The sequence below is a fragment of the Salminus brasiliensis genome, chromosome 2, assembly GCF_030463535.1.
Source record: "Salminus brasiliensis chromosome 2, fSalBra1.hap2, whole genome shotgun sequence".
Lineage (NCBI taxonomy): Eukaryota > Metazoa > Chordata > Actinopteri > Characiformes > Bryconidae > Salminus > Salminus brasiliensis.
The window spans coordinates 31652255-31674271 of record NC_132879.1 but is presented as its reverse complement, the minus strand read 5'-3'; the positions used below and the strand labels follow the sequence as shown (position 1 = coordinate 31674271).

General features: G+C 40.8%; 1 protein-coding gene across 6 annotated transcripts in view; it reads right to left on the bottom strand.

Moving 5' to 3' along the window:
• Positions 1-2928: 2928 nt before the first annotated feature.
• The window catches only part of plxnb2b (plexin b2b), a 158798-nt gene continuing 139709 nt past the window's right edge, over positions 2929-22017 (bottom strand). For all 6 annotated transcript variants that reach the window (XM_072672363.1, XM_072672364.1, XM_072672367.1 and 3 more), the window contains 16 exons: positions 19983-20122; positions 19758-19858; positions 19435-19664; positions 18150-18331; positions 17427-17493; positions 16627-16773; positions 16020-16176; positions 15060-15160; positions 13882-13966; positions 13545-13696; positions 11945-12105; positions 9678-9825; positions 9366-9430; positions 9074-9149; positions 8881-8955; positions 2929-7384 (listed from right to left, as the gene is read on the bottom strand). In XM_072672363.1, coding sequence (XP_072528464.1) covers positions 7280-7384; positions 8881-8955; positions 9074-9149; positions 9366-9430; positions 9678-9825; positions 11945-12105; positions 13545-13696; positions 13882-13966; positions 15060-15160; positions 16020-16176; positions 16627-16773; positions 17427-17493; positions 18150-18331; positions 19435-19664; positions 19758-19858; positions 19983-20122 — 1992 coding nt within the window. In that variant the 3' untranslated portion in view covers positions 2929-7279. The remainder of the gene's footprint in view (positions 7385-8880; positions 8956-9073; positions 9150-9365; positions 9431-9677; positions 9826-11944; positions 12106-13544; positions 13697-13881; positions 13967-15059; positions 15161-16019; positions 16177-16626; positions 16774-17426; positions 17494-18149; positions 18332-19434; positions 19665-19757; positions 19859-19982; positions 20123-22017) is intronic.

Below are 22017 nucleotides of genomic sequence, written 5' to 3'. Positions count from 1 at the left end.
CACTTTCAGAGCGCTAGGTAGCTGCTTAGGGGCGCAATGGGCTGCTGATTGCTGGGACAGGTTAAAGGTTAAAAGAATCAAGAGTGTTTCTAAAGCTTTGAAATTCGCATGACCTAGTCTGTCGTTTGTGCTCTACTATTTAACTATTTCATGTAACAGTTTATGACCCGGGGTTTCCAAACTTTTGCATGCCACTCCTGATCTGCTAAACACATTTGACACAGCTGGTTACATGTGAATGGAATCAGCCATCAGTGCCCGTCATTTAGGTACTGAGCTGTGGTCTTTATCAGATGTGAGACTCAGCTCACCTTTTGTCGTGGACAAGCCAGGAATGAGGATGTGGTCCATCTTGCTTGATCCCCTCTGCCATAGCCTACCCATTCCCTTGACCATAGTTGGGTGAAGAGTGCCTTCCACCACTTTTCCAATTTTTTGGAAATAAACGTGTTTCTGAATATTTTGAGTGAAATTCCTTTTTTAGTCCATAATTATGACAATAATAACCAGAAAATGAATGATTTTACCAATAATACCTAAGCATATATTTTTCATCTACATATTTATATTTTTGATTTTTTAGATGTTTAGAAAATCTTGACAAAGTGAACTCAAGCATAGAATTACTGACACACATTACTTACTGTCACTGTGTCCCAATTCAAGTAGAGTTTCTGGGACACAGAACTTGAACCTGATAGCAGGTGATACTGGGCTAGGCTGAGGGGTGCGCGGGTTGGGGGCGGGGGTTGGTGCGAGTCAAACTCTTCTGTGAGAGAGAGGGAGGACTGGTGGATGCGCTGACGTGTTGAACACACACACCCACAGCATCTGTTTGTGGTCAACCTATGCAATATTAATCATGACAACTGTCAAGTTGCCTTTTCTGGTTTTCTAGTTTAATTAAGGTCTCTGCTTCTCCTTGTGGAGATGTGTGTATGTGTAGGAAGAAGAGGAAGAACAGGCTCAGTCTCATTAACCTGTCTGAAGTATGATGTGAAGTATGATGTGAGGAGCACAGATACAGCACTGCAGGTTAAAACATGTTGGAGCTGTCACACAAAAACTTGGTAGCTTTTTTTGACGTAATGTGAAGCTTGTTCTCAATATTGTGAAAAAAATATCACAATGAATTGACCAATAGAAACGCTCCAAGTCTCCATTCTGGAGATACAAGCAATGCTGTGCAGGCGATTTAGCTTTTTTTCTGGATGGTGTGGATTTAAATGGGTGAACTGAGGCGCCATGGCCTGCAGAACATGCAAGACTGAGCGGTTGCTGGTGGTCACTCTTGCTCCTTCTTCCTGTAGCATGTTAGTCATTTGACAGCAAGCTCTTTTGCTGACTTTTAACTGTGAGACTGCCGCAGTCTCAGTCACAGACTGCAGTGAAATGATCAGATGTGGAACTAGATTTCTGACACCAGATGTCTGTCTAACAATGTGACACGAGGGATTCTGATTACTAGAATGTAATTATTCTGGCCCTTGAAGTTTCTTTTCCCTCATTTTTTTGGTTGGGGGTGGGGGTGGGAAGGGTGGTAAGTGCATATCTGGCGTTGTATCGCTCTGTTGGTTTGGTTTCATGGGAGCCAGCCTTCTCTTTGATATTTCTCTCATCTGCTCCAAGGTTTGTTAGAGAACGCAGCACCAGGCAATGCCTTCTTTCATCTTTTTACATTTATTTATTTATTTCCTTCCCCCTTTTTTTGTGATTTAATTAATTTTCTTTTAGATGAACTTTTCTGGGCTGTCGCTGGAGGTCCTGGTGCAACAGCCAATTGTTTATTCTCTGCAGCACGCACTAGCTTAGGTGCAGTCTCTCTTCATTTTATGAACCCAATAACTTTAATATACTGACTTCACTTGCTTCTGCAGCAGAAAGGTCAGAGTGTAGAGTAGCAGCTGGAGTATTGAGGAGCGTCTTTGAGCATTCCATCCTTTATATATATATATATAAAACACAACTATTGATTTCATTTGTTACACCAATCAGCCAATGGCATCTGTCAAAGGGTGAGATTTATTAGGCAGCAAATGAATAGTCAGTTCTTGAAGCAGGAAAAATGGGCAAAGCGGAAGAATCTGAGCCACTTTCACAAGGGCCAAATGGTGTTGGCCAGATGACTGGGTAAGAGCATGTCTGCCGACAGGGTCACTGGTTCTGGCTGACTGATGCTCATGTAGGCCTCACCTCATGACTTACAGGACTGCAGATACCACAGGAAACTTTCAGAGGTCTTGTGGAGTCTATGCCTTAGGGGGTCAACGCTCAACTAGCCGGTTGTTTACTATGATATGCACCAAGCTATTAATTATTTCAGCTATTGATTCTATATGTTACATGATTATAATATATTGATTTATATAATTGTAATAATCACCAATATATTGATTTATATCATTTTAATAGGCACCAAGCTATTGATTCTATGCTTAATACTAAAATAGGCACAAAGCTATGCTTCATAATAGTGTGTATTATGTTATAGTTGTATATGAACCAAGCTGTTGCTTTTATACATTGTTTTTTACATTCAGCTATGCACCAGCCTATTGATTATATACTTTACATTACCACTCACATTGTAATAAGCACCAAGCTATTGTCCACACAATCAAAACTGTAATTTCACTAAATTAGATAGTAACAGTCAAACAAATTGACACTGGCACATTTCCTATAATGAAATGTGGGCTGTCTGCAATGTTATTAGAGATAAACTGGGACATTACACATTCAAAAAACAGTTTGCGCACTGAGTGACAGTTTCTCCTGACATCTTAATAAGAAAACGAACTCAATTCCAGGTCACACGACAGTTCGATTGCAACCGAACCATCATGAAGTTTGTTGAGGTGGCAAATGTTCATTGATGGAGAAAGGGACCAGAGAAAGAGAGACAGAGAAAGTGCGCGAGAGAGGCGATGAAATGGAAGTGACTCTTTATTGACGTAAGGGTGCAAGGTGTGTGTTTTTCGGGCCTTGCCCCCCCACTGAGTGGCGAGCACTTCAGTACAAACAGATTAGGCATGTAAGAACTGTTCTGAGCAGCCGGGCCTGAAGGAGCCAAGGCTAGTCTCTAGTCTCTCGCCTTTGCTGTACCTTAAACAGTCCCAGCTATCTCACTTCACTACACATTCACAAGGAAAAAAGGAGGGGAGAAAAAAAAACCATCTGGATAACAGCACAACATACTGCCATTTTTTCCTGGACCTCAAAATGCATAGGATTATTACACAAGAAATACAGTGTTGACAGATTTGCGTCATCTTTAATACAAAGGCATATATTATTATCATAAGGACATAAAGGAATAAAAATAACTGCACAGCAGTAAGAAGGTCATTGTCGAGTATAGATACCTTTTTTTCATACACACTATGAAATAGCATAGAAACAATAGAGCAAAGGGGGAGAAACACAACAGGGGGACACACCAGCGCTAGTCAACAACCTCTGTTGCACATCCGCCTCTTGAATCAGGAATAAAAGCGTAATGGCAGATGCTTTGGGGGGGAATGGTTTTACATTCACCACGGCCTTGTTTAGGTCAGATCAGTCTGAGATTTTGATCCCAGGATGACGTCTACAAAAGTGCACACGCACACATACACACACACCCACTCACGAATCACGGACGCCCAAAAGATATGCACGTTAAAAAAAACGGCCTTTTTCTCCCCTGCTTGTGATCAACCTAATTGGCACATTGTGGCTACAGCACAAATGATCTTAGCATGACGACTGCACTTACTCACGGTCAACACCACAGCTGCAAAGACACTGCAAGCACCCTATCTCTAAAACTTGCCATTTTGCCACTCAATATCATCGATATAATTAACGATAGTAGTAACACTTAATGTCATTAAGGCACGTTTTGGTGAAAGAAAGGCTAAAGAAGCTTTACATCGAGCTATAGGGGCTTGGGTCTCCGTTTCTGAATCCAAATGAAATAATAATAAAAAAATAAATGATAAAGGAAGGAATATTGTGAGCATATTTAAAAGCACGGTGTCAGCAGCTTGCATGCAATTAAGATCAAACACGTCTCCCGCTGGTTTCATTAAAGCAGAGGGGAATTGAGTGGGCAGTGCCAACTGCCGCAAGGCTTCTTCATTATGCTCAGCGACAGAGAGATCGCGGACAGACCACCGTTACTTTCAGGAGGAATCCCACCATTCCAAGGCCAGAATCCAGCCATCTGGCAGTCAAAATGAAGAGCCACACAAGCCCTAAGAGATGCCGCTCTTGAAAGAGGCTAAAATAAACCCAGATTTGCGGTGATCTAAGACCAGTTTTCCCAGACCCCAATCTTAACCCCAGTGGCTATGAGAGTGCGAATAAAACTGATTTTGGATCGGCAGCAATAAAAAACGGTTTTCGAAAAAGCGAGCATCAAAAAAGGCTACCTAAACACCTATAATACTCAAAACTGTGAGAAGGATTGCTGTATTGCAGTATTTGGTACATACATTATGACGTCTAATAGTATGAACACAAATAATGATCTATTTAAACGAAACAAAAGGACAGTTCTGGATAAAGATACAAGCATATATGCAGTTTAGCTCAGAAGTACCACATTCTTTATCTGTTCAGTACCAAAGCAGCTGCTCTCCCTCACGAATGTCTTAGCCGAATGCTGCTCACACACTACATTATCAGAAGTACAGGGTTCATCCATTTGGATACACACTGCAGTGTGAATTTCAGTGTTTATGCCGATCAGCCAGAATATTAAAACCACTGACAGGTGACGTGAACAACATTTAACATCTGCTTACAGTGGCACCTGTCACCTGTCAGGCTGGGATCTACATATTAGGCAGCAAGTGAACAGTCTGTTCTTGAAGCTGATGTGCTGAAAGCAGAGAACATGGGCACTACGTCAAAGAGCATCTCCTGAACAGCAGATGTGCAGTGGTCAGGTGTGCAGTGGATCTGTGCCTACCAACAGTGGCCCAAAGAAGGACAACCAGTGACTCAGTGACAGGGTTATGGGTGCCCAAGGCTCTTTGATGCAACCCATGGAGTTGTTGCTATCATCTGAGTGCCAGATACCACAGGACGCCTTCAGAGGTCTTGTGGAGTCCACGCTTTGACAGGTCTGAGTTGTTTTGGCAGCACAGGGGAAACTTAACCTGTATTAGGCAGGTGAGTTTAATATTATGGCTGATCAGTGTAAAGCTGTTTCTATTTGCTGGAACCTTTAGAAGGTAAAATGTCCTCCTTGGAAAAAGGATTCTCACATGATTCTCACATGATGCTCATTTCAGCAGAGGCCCACTAGCCCTGAGCTTTAGTGAGCTGAGCTACACCCCCTGCTGGACAAAAACAGGTATCAGGGCAAGCTTATCCTAAAGGAGCATTTCACAGTGTTTCCCAAATTTCTACATTATTCAATTGTTGAGATGTACAAAAAGTCGCTCAGAGTGGTTTGGTGTGAAATGCTCTAATCTAGAGAAACCTACCGATCACAGTGGTGCTTATGAGAACCAGATGTCTGAAGAGTTTCAAGCCTCTAAAAGCTACAATACAGAAAGTTTGTATTGTACAAATATTGACTGATACTTGTGACACGAGGTTAAATAAGGATCAGGTATTACCATTACATATGAAACACATTACACATCTCAGAAGACTTGTCTGGGTTTACTGACGACTTTGGATAGTTAATAAAAAATCACTATATTTGTAGATGTAGTGACCCCTGGTTTCTATCACCACCACCACCACCACCACCGTATCCAAATCTGAATGGGGACTTTTCTCACCAAACCACTCTGAATGTCTGAATGTTTACATCTTAACCACTGAACTAGGGCTGGGCGATATGATAAAAGTGTTATCACAATATTTAAAGGCATTTTCATGATACACTTACTTTCACATACTCAAATTAGGTTTGTGTACTCAATCCAGTTTAAATGATCAGTGTTTAAGTACTTTAAGTACTGATGACATTAACAATATATAAAACGATGATATATACATAAAAGCATATTGTGTATCATGGTAATAATCAATTTATCTCAATTCAACTAAATATCGCCATACTGCCCACCTCTACACTGAACTATAAAGAAATTTGGAAAATCTGTGGAATTCCCCTTAAAGGTTTTATTTTACAGTGTTGTACCAAACCTTGTATGAACTAGAAAGGATTTGTCATCAATATTATGTTTTGGTACCATGACCCATAAAACATAACCATCTATTTATGAGATGCATTTGACAATGTAAAAAAAAAAATCATCTCATCGCACAATATAATAATAACCACATTTCTACAATGAGTAACAACGGCGGTCGTACAATTGAACAAATGTTTCAGGACACTTGAAACATCTCTCTGTATATAAAAAAAATGACATGTTCAGTGTCAACAGACACTTCTTTTCTTTTAGTTTAAATGCTATTGCCTAAACAGAATCTCTTTGTGCTCAGGTTGGTCCATGTTGTTATGGTGCATTAAGAGCATGTAAAGGAAATGTGCTATTAATTATATTATTGGCTTTTCCAGTGTGTCGTCTGATGGAAGCTGACCCCATCAGGCCAGCAGGTCCGCACGTAGAATCAATAGAAAAATAAAATCACCGCCTGCTGGAGATACCGCTCTACTTCCTGCCAGTCAGGGTCCATCAGATGATGTTTGGTTGGACATTACATAAGTAGGTCATGACCCCAAGGTAAGCTTACATTACAACAAACATGCTCACAGTCATGCGCGCTCACACATTCACACACACGCACACGCGCGCACACACACAATGGGGTCATACAGATGACTGGGCGACTCCCTTTGGGTCAGAAATTAGGCATCCTGTGTGTGAGCAATTAGCAGTCAGAAGTCAACTCACGCTCAACACACAGACACACATCCCCAACACATCCCCATATAGACACACAGGCCCACCCCCACAGATCCCTCACATATACACAGAGGCTTTATAAACACAATCAACACAAGGCTGTCCATTTAAAAAGTTCTGTTCTCATTATAAAGCTTTCCGCATTAAAGACTGCACAATAAAAAAAATATATAATACAATTCTTAAAACTTCTTTTCTCTACACAGGAAGAAATTGAACATCTGATTATAGTTATAATGCTAATTACACTCTGAGGGCTTCATTCTTTTGTTCCTTTTTCGGCCTATCCTCTTTCTCCTACCCCAGAGACTTGAGCCCAGCATGACCTCTGGCAGTTTGATTCCACACCAGCCCATCTCTCTCCCTCTCTCTCTGTCTCTTTCTATCTCTGTGCAGCAGGGTTAGAGATCTGTCACTTTGTTTTCCAGTGCAGAAGCGATCTGCTGGAGTCGCAACGTCAGCTGCTTACTCTGTGCTGCAGGGTCTTCATCCAGAGACTGAACAATCTAGGTAAGGTTTAAAGAAGAGAGAGAGAGAAAGGGAAGGAAAAGAATGTCTCATGTTACAGAACCTCCACAGTAAAGGTATTAAGGTGAACTGCCACATTTGTTAGCCAATAGACATACTGTACACAGTGTAACCTACTTAGAACTGAGTACACTTAGGCTACGTTAACACAGCAGGTAAAGTGTCCCAAATTCTGTTTAAAAGATCTTTTAAAAGTATCTGTTTATGTCACCTATATCCCACATTCGTCTGAACAGTTCACGCTCCTAACCTGATGCACATGCGCAAAAGACCACCCAGCATCACAGAAGCTATCAGACTATTCCAGTGGCTGATGTCTAGGATTATCACTGAGAATGTGTTCAAGCTTGCTGATAAAAAGGGCACTTTTTTTTTGCCTTTAAGCTTTTTATTTCGACACTGCAGCCACGTCCTCCAGTGGCCGCATTCGGACATTGCTTTAGAAATTTCTTCATACACAGAGAGATTGTGATATGTGACTGCTAATTGTGTTTAAATAAAGACCCAAATATCTGTCTGTTATCTTCCTCCCTGCTGTCATCCATTTTCGTTTCTCCTCAGCGCATTTATGAGGAATGTCGAGTTGGATTGACACAAAAGTCACATGAATTCTGATCTGGCTGTTCAGACAATCCCGCATTGCCATGTGAAAATGACCCAAATTAGAACTAATAATGTCAGATTCAGTGTGTTTTTGGCTGTTCACATTGCCACACAGATTAAACATCTGTGTCATATATATGACGAGATAGGTCGGTCACTTTTACTTGCTGTGTGAATCACTTACCTGATAAATAGCACTCAGGTATCTCTAACACTGTTGTGTCTTGAAGCTAAAGCCCAAGTTAAAGCTGGTGAGACAGTAAAACGCAACTTCCACTTCTGGAGAACACTTCTGAAGAGACAATCTTTGCCACAATTGTGCACTGGTATCACTGCAGAGCAGCATATCACCTCAGGGCCCTGCTAGGTATCAGAAAACTGGCTGCTACACAAACCAGGCCTCATGATCGCTGGTTTTTAATGAGGCCTACTATGTGGAAGGAAGAGTATACAACAGTTCTTTTTTAGCTAGTTAGCTCTTTGGCTCCTGTGAGTCATCATAGTGCCTTGTGCAAATCAACCAGTCAGAGCTGTAATGGTTGTAATCGTGCTAGTAAAAAACACATCTGGGTCACATACTTTCTATATCCTCTTGAGAACCTGCGTCCTCTTATGGATATTACATTTCTGCTTCTCTGCACCATGATACTTCATTTCTTTAGACTTTTTTTTTTAACTCAACCAAATTAGTTTATTATTCTAACATGATTCATGATCAAAATATTAACAGAAACTCTAATCTAAAACTATGACAGGTCAAAATGCTCATAGCAATTAGTATGATTGGACACGGAAGTATTGCAAAATCCATTCTACTAATAATGATTTGAGCGAAATACTGAGCACCACCAACTGTAAAGACGTTTCTTACCTCTTTATAGTATTTGCTCGCATACTGGTACAGCTGATGGAGGGCCACTTGTGTGTTCAGTTTGTCTGTATGAGCCTACAGGACAGAACCACATCAAGCAGGACAATCATGGTAACACTCAGTTTACTTTAATTTTCTGTTGCAAAGTATTCTGTTAAGGAAACAGAGGAGAGCACAAAGAGGACATCCTCACCCGAGACACTTCAGCCAAGTGTGTGTTCATGTCTTGGTCACTGACCGGTACCATTATTCGGATTCCTTTGTAGTATCTGCAGGATTGATGGAGGATCATCAACAGGATCATACCACACCAAAAGCTCATATGGGCTCATGGTGGAGTAAAGGAGATGCTCTGACTCATTTTCAAGAATGAATCAAATGCATTTAACTTTAATATATATATTAAACCATATATAATTTAGTCAATCATAATGATGTAAATAGGATCATCAGCTTTTACAGGTCATAATAATAATGAGACTTACTCGTCCACCATCTTCTTATATGAGGAGATCTCCTTTGCATAGAGAAGTTTGTTGCTGGGCGAGTCCTATAAGGGAAACACACTTTCGTTAGATGTACTTTATAAACTGAAGCAGAATGAAAATGTAAATTCTGACTTATATGTATGTATGAGGTCTATATTCTGATCATAGCCAATGGCTGATTTAAGATTTCTTTTCCTTTTATATGAGTCTGGGCCCTGAACCCCCATCTCAAATCCTATCCTCAGATAATTAACACCAGAGGCTAAATTGCCCTCAGACGAGTGCAGAAATGGAGCCCATTTGCCTTACCCTGCTGAGTTTGTGCTCAGATTTTGTGCAGGCATCCATGAAGGTCTGAGCGATCACTGATAACGAGGCATCAACCACTTCTGTCACATGGACATCAAAAATGAAATGAGGGTTCTTCAGAATGTTCACCCAGAACCTTAGAGGGAGACTGCAGAGAAGAGAAGAGAAGCTGCTTAGTAACTGGCACATTACCATAGCACATAGCTTTATACACTGAGGCCCAAATGAACAGAGCAGAAGGTCCAGCACTGTAGTAACTCCCCTGATGAGCCAAGCGCCTTAATATGGCGAGCTGTTACAATGAAGGAAGTTGTGAGGAGATTTAATGACTGTGGCTTAGCTGAGCACTGCACCGCTTATCAGCTCCTTGGATACGACGCCTGGAGCCACAAACAGAATTTTGAACACCCCTGCTATTCATCATTGACCTGAGAGTGCATTCCTACTGTACCAGGAAAATTACACATTTTAACCGACGCTTTCTTTGAACTCTCACATTGAGAGCAAACAAATGGGCACTTGCTGAGTGAAAGCCTCGCTACATGCTCCAACACCCACGCAACTACCCCCCCCCCCCTTCCCAAACCACACACATACGCACTACAGTGGCCACAGAAAACCTCACATACACACACATACACAAGAAGCCCAACACACAAGAGACTCCACAGCCCCTCCATTGCAGCGATGCCAGAGAATTACAAACAGGCCCGAAATAGCTCCTGCCCCTGCGTTCTGTCATGCGTTTTAAAGGCAAATTAATTGAGATGGGCAATTTTGGAATATATATCGGCTAGCTGCATCCCTCTGCGCTGCGAGAGAACAACAACAAAATAAAAAGAGTGTGTAATAACAGCACAATTAAATTAACCAGGGACGTAATTACCATGTTTGTTTGGCTCTTTGGCGCATTCATATTTAATAGGAGCGGTCTCTGCTGGTTCAGAGAACAAAACAAGAGCGTGAAGTGAGCGAGGTCTGATGATATTGCTCATCATCCTTATTCACGTCTCTCTAACGGCCGTCAATCTTGCGGCGGCCACGACAACTCATCAGCGGGAATAAACAAACACGGAGCTGACGTTAATTTATGCTGCGAGGTCCCATGAGCAGATGAGATACCCTGAATATAAAAGAGGAGGTCACACTCCTGCAGGACATGAGCGAGGATGAGAATGCGTGAGTCAGTCTGAACCAATAACAGTCACACACACACATACATTGTGCTAAACAATGGATCGTCTACATTAGCTAGTATTGGTCTCATCCAACAAGTATACCGATTTATATGTTCAGCTGATATGGAAATTATAGGCTGATAACCCTTTTTTCATGTACATATCTGTGGACGCCGATACAAAAACATTTTATAAAATGTAATAGATGGGACTAGATCTGCGTGGATTAACTTTGCAGAGAAATATTATATTTCATCGCTATCACACAAAAACCTCAGATCTCCAAAATGTCAACTTTAAAAGAAAGGGGAAAAAACCTTCAATTTAAAAATGTCAAAAATCTTACATTTATTAAAAGTCATTGTGGTGCAATTTGTTGTTGCAGAATAGAAGGGAACAAAAACACAAAGAAAAAAAAGTAAATAAATAAATAAAACAAATAAAGATAAAATTGCAAATAAAAAGAATTAAATGAAAATTTGTTTAGTTCAGTATTCCAGCATCACCCATCTTTAGCTCCTCTGGAGTTCAATACATACCTTATCAAATATAAGTTTGAAATGATCAGTTAGATGTTCTGTGTAATAGTACGTAATTTTGGGGGCTCTGAGTGGGGCTCAGCAGTCTAATGCACTACCACTGTGGCCCAGGGGTTGCGAGTTTGACTATCGAGCCACGTCACTTTGCCATCAATGGCAAAGTCCAAGAGAGTGCAACTAAACGTGTTCTCTCTGGGTGGGTAGATGGCGCTAAATCCTCTCATCACTGTAAAGCGTCTTACATTAGCTGGTGCGGTGAATCAGAGAAGCCGGGGCTTTCCTCCGAGCGTGTTGGCTGCCTGGCAATGGTGGCAGCAGTTTAAAAAGAGGCGACGGTTTTACCCTCCTAGTGTCAGGATCATTGCTAGTGCTAGGTGGAGTTACAAACAAGCAGCAACAAATTGGGACAAAGCATGTGCTGTAATGTAATCCAAATTTAAATATTATTAAAGTATTCATATCTCACTAAAAATGCAAATAAGAAGAAATGCAAAAATGCACTACACTGATGATACAAACACACTCTCAACACACACACATTCAGACGTACCTGTTGGTCTTCCAGATGTGAATGGTCTCCTCGTCCACATTCTCGTGTTTTAAGGCCTGCTCATCCAGGAAATCAAAAAAGTATTTAACAGCGGGTGGCACCTCGGTTGCTGAGCAGAGAACACTGCGGAAGAAGTCGTCCACAAACTGCTGCAGCGTGCCCTGAAACCAAACACACACACAGAGTAAAGAATTTAAAATGCACACAGACACAAATGCTGACCGAAACAAAACCACACACAGTCTCTTCCAATCATGTCCAATCATGACCAGTGTGTCCCTCTTTGTTTTGAGCATAACATTAAAAACCCTTAAAAAGACTTCACCACTGAGGAGAAACACAAAACACAGTCTCCACAAATTACACTAGCAAAGAGGTTCCCCAGGACAGGAATCTCTTAGGTGTAAGTGGAGACAAAGCAATGGACTTACAAAGCAGCATAATCTACATGCCCTAAAGGCCCTATATCCATTCTTAGGTGATGACGTAATGATAAGCATGGCACTAACCCCATCTCAGAATGAATTAGAGCTTAATTTAAAAAAGTAAACATTGTTCTGCTTGCCCAAATGTGACATCTTGTGTCCATAAAACAATATCATGACATATTGGAAAATGATGACATTTCACTGCATGATTGTCAAGCTGTGAAAATGTCAGATGGCCATACCCCTTACACACTCAACAGAAGGCCATGCTAATCTTTATGCCAGAGGTATCCAGCACGGTCATGCACAGCTGCCTTGAAAATATATTGATTTGTGCTGAGCGCGAGACAGACTAGAACACATGCAGTCCCCAGTGAAGACTCTTCCCTTATTTACTTTGCTGTGTTTCAAACCTTCACTTAATGCTGCCTAAGGTGAAACTTGCGCTAATTGCCCAATTTGCTGCAAAGGACACATGAATAGATACCAGACAGCCAATCACACAATTCCACAAACTGGGCATATACAATTCAAACAAGCTTCGATCGCTTGGAACAAGTCCTGGAGTTTAAACTGAAGGGGGCTCATGGATTGTGAAATATTTGAGAGTAATCTTCCTTAGCACATGTGGTAAGAAATGCAATCTGAAATGCGATATTATATGTTTCTAAGATTTCATCTGATACCATTGTTGTTTTTTACATTTTTTATTTGTAAGAAAAATTAGAGAATTTAACAGGATAACAATAAGTTATTGTTGTGCAAACAACAATTTAAAGAACTACACATTTAATATGTATGTCCTACATTTTAAACATTCTTACAGCAGCAAATAGCTATTTTCTACGTAAAGCTGTAGTGGAGTACAGGCATCTCAAGCAGCGAATGAAGCCACACACTATGTGTGTTGTTCTCTGCTCTTAGTTTTATAGTCAGTTCAGCTGTGGGTGCACGTTAGTTCTCACACAGTTATTCAAACTAACTAACTAACTGTGGAATTCAATATTCTAACTGATTAATGAACCCACGACGGCAGGCTCCTGGAGCTGTGTGGTTAAACCCTGCACTTGTTTCAGGCAGGAAATGTGATTTCACACCAGGTTTGATACAGGACCTCGTCTGGCCGAAACTCTACTGTACTGACTATATGTCTTTCTGGAGCTGGTGTCTACCTTGACCGAGAGCAAGCGCGTGAGATAGATCTCCGTGATGGCTTTGGTCATGGACTTGTCCTTTATGCTGCCTCTCTTCGACTTCATCTCGTCCAGCTCGTCTGCTGGTCTGACCAGATGGAACACTTTATCATCTTCCAGCAAGGCATTTCCTACGAGGGAGTAGAAGGGATTATGTGGGCCCAGTCAGCAGGTGCCGATCCGTTTCATTTGTGTGCTACTGATCCACACTAGTGTGTGCACATACCAGAGTGTATGTGTGCATGCAATTTAACAGCTAGTAATTCTAAAATCCAAAAGAAATTATGTTCTTATTAGGAGAACAGTTTCCACTTACTCTCCTCATGGTTGTCGTGGTTTTGATCGTACGACTGCTGTGTGTGCAAAAGCCTGGAGAGAACCAACGTGGCATTGTCTCGAACCTAAAAGACACACATAGCACACACATAAACACACACACACACACACACACATAGCTCTTTACACTGGATTTCAATCCCTACCCAACCACTTTCAGGTAGACGTAGGAGGAGTACCATTATAAAAGTCAATACTGGTCTGTCATTGCTGGTATGAATTTTACAATATGATGGATGCTATGATGAGCCTGAACGCAGTGAAGCACAAACAGTCCAGCCCCCAAACAAAATGAAACTTGCTTGAACAGCTTAAATACCTCTTATAAACTCAACACCACAACTGAAACACTTGCACACTGTATTGACCAACAATTATTTGATGTTATATTATGCTCTAGTGCAGAATATGTAATGTGTGTGAAATTAAAAACTACAATACAGCATGTAAATATTGTTCAAGTATTAAAATATACCATTTCATCCATAGTCATGTATAAAGTCCATATATAGGATGTAAGTTGCGAAACACTAGCTAGTTTTCAATTTAAACATTTATCCACCTATTCAACAGTTTAGCCTTGTCCATTCACATATAACATATACCAATTAGCCAAAACATGACGTGAAGTGGATAGCATTAATTATCTCGCCACAACAGCACCTGTCAATGTGGTGGGATATATTAGGCATTAAGCCGAAGAAGGAAAACCAGTCAAGCATACAAATATGAACCACTTTGACAATGGCCAAGTTGTGATGGCTAGATGACTGGGGCAGAGCATCTCCAAAACATCAGGCAGGTCTTGTGAGGTGTCTCTGGTATGCAGTGGTTAGTAGTTTCCAAGAGTGGACCAAGCAAGAATAACTAGTGAACCAGCGACAGGGTTATGGGTGCCCAAGGCTCACAGATTTACATGGGGAGTGAAGACCCGTTTGGTCTGATCATACAGAAGAGCGGCTATAATATAAAAATAAATGTTAGACGCGGACCACAGGGGATCCCAATATGAGAATTGGCTTAAATGCGGCAGTGTAATAACACATATCATATAATAATCATAATGATACTTTTTTTGGTATTGTGGTATCATAATATAAATCAAGTTTCCAATGAATTCTGATGTTGTGAGAGGGTTTTTTTAGGAGTGATACTCACATTGTAGTGAGCTAATGTGTTAAGGCGTCTCCATCTCCCTTCTTTCTGAGAGGTCACATCCAGGTCAGACAGAATCTGCCCCGTAGAGCCAGGGCGCCACTCTGTGGGGGGGCAAAGAGTTCAGAGTATTCCAGAAGCTAGCTATGAAAGTCTTTGATTCTGGGTTAAGTTAACATGATAACAGTAGGAAAACTAGCAACCTTTTGCCGTTTTTCTACGGAGCCTCTAACACATTCTTACATTCTATATTATTATCTATCTCAGCCTACCCTGTCTCTCTCTATTATTATGAGAGGCAGGGCGAAAGGTCTTAGTCCTCTTTTTGTAAAGCCTGTTGCTGCATCTACTCAAACAACCAGACATACAACGCTGTCAAGGCAGCGGCACTTAGCAAAGAATGCCTATTACTCCATCATGCGACCGTGCAGACACATGAGTGGCAGTGAAAGAGCGTCAAACTGTGGATAACCTTGTATTTCACTAGTGCACACCTCTACCCCAGTCATACCTCATCCGGAGTGACTGGGGGACTGAGACTTATCATACAGCGCAGACTAGGGGTGTAGTGATTCATACATTGCAGCTCCTGCCAATTGAAAGGGATCAACCCCTTAGTAGAAGAATAGCAGAAATATTGGATTGAATTACGCTGGCATTTGTCCCAAATCAATTTGAAATGCTTCAAATCAAATTAACCATGCTTTTCACAGATACATACTAACTAAGGCTTTCAAAGAAATGTGGTGAGCCAGACAGAAACAATCTGGTATTATATAGCCAGGACTTTCTACATTTTTTCAGAAGCTATGGCAGCAAGATATGGATTTCCAATGCGAAAATAATATCTGAAGGAGTCAGCGGTTCATAATGCTAGAATTCACGGCAGGATCATTGGGCACATAGCCTTAAGGTATAAAAAACACCAGTAGTGTTCTCTACTGTTCTGTTTTGCAGCCTTACCCAGTGTCACACTCTCTACTTTTGGCCTCTGGGAGTAGGGCAGGTTTTTGTACACCTGCTCGATGATCTTCTCTTTCACCTGAGAAATGGTGTCACAGTCCAGCACTTTCACTGGAGTAATGTCGGGACCTTCTCCCTGGACCAGTACCTGTAGGGTCTGGAGGAACAGATCAAATTGCTAAACATGGAAATAGGCTCCTGACCGTAAACACAGAGGGTGTAAATAAATGTCACTATGATTTGATTGTGATCTAGCACACCACAAAACCTCATAGTCCATAATGAAATGAATCTATTATTTATAATTAATGAATATACAGGAAATGCAACTGGAGAAACAAATTAAACAAAGAATATAGAAGACTAAATACAAGACTTGTTTGAGTTTCAGTTCAGCTAAAAATGAATTGTTGAAAATTTATACAATCAACCAACTAATGTAAAATCAGTGCAATCAATATATAGGTAAATACTTACCCTCATTCTGATGAATTAAGACCAAATCAAATTATTTTACACCACTACTAAACACAGGAAAATGATTTTTATAGCTTCATGTTATTATCCCCCCCAACCCAAAACTACAGCATCCACACAAAGCCCTTACCAGCATGCAGTACTCCACATCATCTCCCAGCAAGCCTGTGTCGTTGAGTGTGTACTTGGCCTTCTTCACCTGTGCGTCCACAGGTCCCTTCTCTATCTGGTGCTTTATCGCTCTGAAGAGTTTATACAGTGGTTCACCAGCAGAGTCCTACGCATACAACAAACAATGCAGATACATCCTCTCATAAACCTGGTCTTCGTTTTCCACCTTCAACCATCTACTCTTTTTCAGTTGACATCTGGAGGAGGATTACAACCATGCATTTTATTAATTATAGAACAGGCAGTCTATCTAGCGTAGCGTAGCAATGCATCAGGGCTTTACTGATTCTCAGCTCTATTCACTTTCTCCTCACATACACTTTGGCCATGAATTTCAGCTTGTACTCCCATCTCTAGAGCTGACTGACATCTAATAATACCTGCATAGACTCAGGGAAACTTGACATTTATGCAATATGCCAATTATGATCATCATAATCAAGGCTAAAAACATGACTCATTGGCCATTAAGGGTCCAAAGATGATGCATGTGAGACCAAAGAAAGCAAGGGTAATTTAGCTAGCACATGATGACTGTCTAAATGTTTTTTGCCCAACTGCTTATGAGAGAAAATTGTGAATCACCTTTATAATATAATAATAACAAAATAATAATCATATTATAATATAGATGTTTTCTTTAACATCAAGATCTAGAGTGCTGATCTCAGGTGCACCAAGGCACTTTGTTAAGAAATGGCAAACTCAAGTCTACATGCTCTTACCCAATTCATAATGATACAACAGTGCATGAATTACCTTTAGGAACTGATAGAGGCAGATGGACATCCAGTTACACAGCATCCTCTCAACCACTGTCTCTGACCTTGAGGAGAAAAACATGTGTGCATGCCCCCACAGACACACACACACACACACACACACACCAATGCACGTTTGTTTTCTAGCCAATTACTGTTTGCTCTTTTACCTCAAAATGCTCCAAATGTTAGCGATTAGCAGCTAATGAACACTTATGGGATAATCAGAGAGCGGGATAATTACTGTGGATCATCGTCTGATTGAGGAGAATTATAATTAAACTAGCAAAGAGTGGCAGATCAACAAATGGCTAAAAATAATGGTGAACACAGCAGAGCCAGGGCTATTGTTATCCGATCCTAATCTGAGCTCATGAGGGATGTTTGAGAAAGGAGCTGAGAAGGAAACAGCAAATGAAAGCAAGACGCTTCGGTCTTTGAAAGGAACATCCACATTCAGAACAAGAACAATAATGTTTCTCCAATGAGGAGATTTTAAAAATTCCTATACACCAATCAGCCACAAATGATAACCACCTGTCTAATATGGTCATCTTCCCTACTGCTCTGACCCCTCAAGTCATGGAATCCACAAGACCTCTGAAGGTGTACTAAAAACATTACCCTGTACTGGATCACTTTTGGTAGGTATTAATCAAGTACTAATTACTGAGGTGCACTGCAGTGTAGTTAGTGAGGTGTGTGGGGGGTGTTAGCTCACCTGCGCAGCATCAGTTTAGGGTTTTTACTCTGCACATACTCCTCCATTAGCCCGAGCAGCAGAGTCCTCATGATGTCTGTGTAGTACTCCAGCTTTCCATGCAGGGCCACCGTCAGCAGAGAGGCACAATATACCTTAGCCCTCGCATTGAAGTCTGGACGAGCCTCCAGAGTACGGATAAACTAGAAATAGAGGGAAAAGAGATTTAGAACATACCAAACCATACAAGACGCAGATGGACAGGGATTTACATCACAGGTCTCTTGAGTAGGAAATCTTCTGTACGATTACAGTAACTGAGCCAATTTCTGACGTTATTTTTGTAACTTGGAGAAGTGCTCGAATTAAGCTGAAATCCCAGTAGACAATAGAAATAAAAAGGACAAGACTTTTGATATCATTAAACTAACTGGGCAAACTGTGCTTTAACAAGACAGTGTTTCCTCTCTGTTTCCATCTGTGTCATTACTTAATGACTACAGTGTGCAGCCTTAAGAGAGTCCCTGATTAGAGGTCAAATGTGAATGTGAGTGTGTATTATGAGATATACGCAACTAGGCAAAGATGTGGGTTTGTTTGTGGCATGAATATAAATGATCAAAAGGGAAACTGTAGTAGCTTTGAGATTTGCCTGGCTAATAATTGGGCCTCATTTTCTATAACTGAGACAGGCACTACTCTTTATTTTTTGCATGGCCAATTTACAATGGCAGCCTCGAGACTCTTAACGGACGTCAATAATAATCAATACTTTTCACATTACTGACAAAAATGTTAAACATTAATGGTGGTTTAAAACTCCATTAGAAGTTTAATGTTGAACTTTGGTGGTAAAAGTCCAATGGTCAAAAAATTTTATTCAAGAGGTCATGGGACTGAAATGAGCTGATGGCTACTGCCACCGTGCCCTTAAGCCAGGCATTTAAATCAGGCTCCTCCAAAGGAACTGACCCAGCACTTGGCAGATGAAAAAATGTGTCGAGCAAAAGCATCCGCTAAACGAGTAAATGTAACCAAATGTGTGTGTGTTGATTTAAAATCATTTGCTTGTTTAACTAAGTTGCCAAGTATTGTCGCTGTCACACAAAAACCATTTCCATTTTTGCCATTTTTCACTTTTTGGCATAATTGGAATCTGGCAGTTGTTCTTTACATTGTGTCAAAAAGTTAATGATGAATGAACCAACAGAAACGCTTTTAAAACCATTTTTAAGAAGAAATGGTTTTTGCACTATATAAATACGTACAGTATGCAGGTATGTATTATTATTAGTTATTGTCGTACAGTGATAAGGAAGGTCTTGCTGTTGAGCAGGTTGGAGAACTGGTTGAGAGCCTGGGCCACTATTGCCTTGCGGGCTTCTGGAATATCTAGCTTTCCGGTGATCATGACGTCATTGGCTCCATCTTTAGAGGGCAGGAAGAAGACACGGTCTGTGTAGGTCTTATAATCCAGGAAGGGGATACGTCCTTCACTCAGATCATTGGTATGATCTTCCATCTCAATCATCAGGTCTGGAAATAAGCACATACAGGCACTGCATCAGAGTTTGTTCAATCTTTTTCAGCATGCCTATACAGTGTGTGTGTGTAATAAAGTGTAATGACCTGTGAACTCCTTCTTGCAGCGGTCACGCACACTCTCCTCCAGATTCTCTAACTGATGCTTGACCTTCTCATACTCTCGCTCAGCCTGCTGGCTCTTCCTCCTTAGAGAGGTGTGCGACAGACAACGAGAAAAGCAAGTGATGACTATTCATGTCATTTGTGTCTACAATCTTAAGCCCCTGCATGAGAAATTAGAGGAATAAAGCTCAAACAGTAATCGTTTACCTGTAGCACACTATAGAGATGGCGATAATCAGCAGCATGGGGACGACGACGGCAGGGATAATGATTTTGTCCAGCTTCACCTCGTACTTCCTCTCGTAGTGGACAGAGCCAACCAACCACTCTCCATGACCAAACTTGATCTGAGGCAGAAAATTAAACAGAAACAAAATACCTTAATTACCATCAACTCAAACCAAAGCATTGGGCTATAAATGATTCTGGTGCTCCCTTTAAGATCAGTTGTGTTGCATTTGGTCTTAAAGGGGGCCAAAACAGTCACGAAAAATTCCATGCTAAAATACAGAAGGTGAGCTTTCTGACAAACTGAGTTGTTTTGTGTAGTGCCTTGTTAAGCCCAAGCCTAAACCCAATTTGCAGATCGACAGATAAATACAGACTGTCATCCCAGGCATTTTTTCAACACTGTTTTGTTTATGTTGGTTGTCAGTGCTTGACAGCCAATCAGAGGATTAGGTTCACCATCCAGCAGATTCATTTAAGGCACTTGGTGTTATTCTTATGCACTTTTGTTATTGTTTATATGGAACATCTGAGTTCAGTAATTGGCATAACTGTAAAGCTGGGTTTGTGCTGAATCAGGCAGCGTACACTTGATGCTGTCTATCATCAAATTGGCTTAAAAAAAATCTATAAAATATATACAATTACCATAACAAAAATCTCTGTGATTCTGACAGTGGCATGATGCTAGACGGTCTGGTTTGAGTATTTCTATAACTGCTGGTCTCCTGGGACTTTTAGCACAACCGTCCACAAAAAAGGTGCAACCCCCCACATTGGATTTCACTAAGAACAGAAAGCTGAGGCTGCAGTGGGCACAGCATCACCGAAACTGGACAGTTGAAGATCATAAAAATGTAGCCTGGTCTGATAAATCTTAATTTGTGCTGAGGGACACAGATGGCAGAATTTGATGTCAACAGCATGAATCCATGGACCATACCTGCCTTGGGTCAACAGTACGACTGGTGGAGGAGGTGTAAAGGTGTGGGGAATGTTTTCTTAGCACATATTGGGTCGGGGATACTAATCAATCATTGCTTGAATGCCACAAACGTGTCGAGTATTATTGTTGTATAGTGTTTTTAATAACGTTCCCGGTGAGCTTCTCTGTGTCTCTAAAGTCCTTAAACCTGTTACACCAAACTGGGGTGTATGCACCTAATAACAAAAATGCAAAGCAGTCCTACATCTAATTTCACTTCTAGCATTTATGATACCCATATGCTAATCTAAACATCATAAAAATGACTGACAGACTAAACCAGCGAGGCAATCAAAAATGAAAGGTCCAAGGTCAAGTACAAGTGTCGAGGGTTAGGATGTAACGGAATGCAGTATTGGAATTTTGTATTCTGAATACATAAATTAAATATCAGTATTAAGTCTAGGCCTCATTTTAAAAAAGGCACATTCCAATATGGAAAATTCCTCAGAATACATTACATATTTTACTGCACAAGACAAGCTCAGCACTGGTGCCGTGCTGGACTTGTACATGCTTTTCAGTGCTTGATGTTACAATATTGCTTCCCACTTTATAGTCAAACAAAAATATTTTGTTATTGGAGTTTGCTAAAGTGTTTGCTGAGTTGATGAGACAGGCAGCAGTTCTCCGAGGGGGACGGTGGGAACAGAAGTGATTGAGGCAGGAGATGAGAGACATTAGCAGAAGTACATGAAGAACTTCAGAATTCTTTTTTAAATGTGCCTTATCCACACATATTCTAAATATCATCACTGTCCAATTAAAAACATGTATCTGCAAAACTGCGAAGTCATTTAGAGCATTTCTATTGGTCCATTGTACCCACTGAATTAGTATTATAATACAAGGTGTGCAGAGCAGCTACAGGGTTCAAACCATGGAGAAAACTAAGAACAAACAAAGTACATGGATACATGTATGTCCATGGTATTTCATTGGACAGCAGCCATATAACTCCTACTGAATATTTGACTTTTTTAGATACTGCATTGCTGACTACCTTCAGCACAGACTTTTTAATATTTA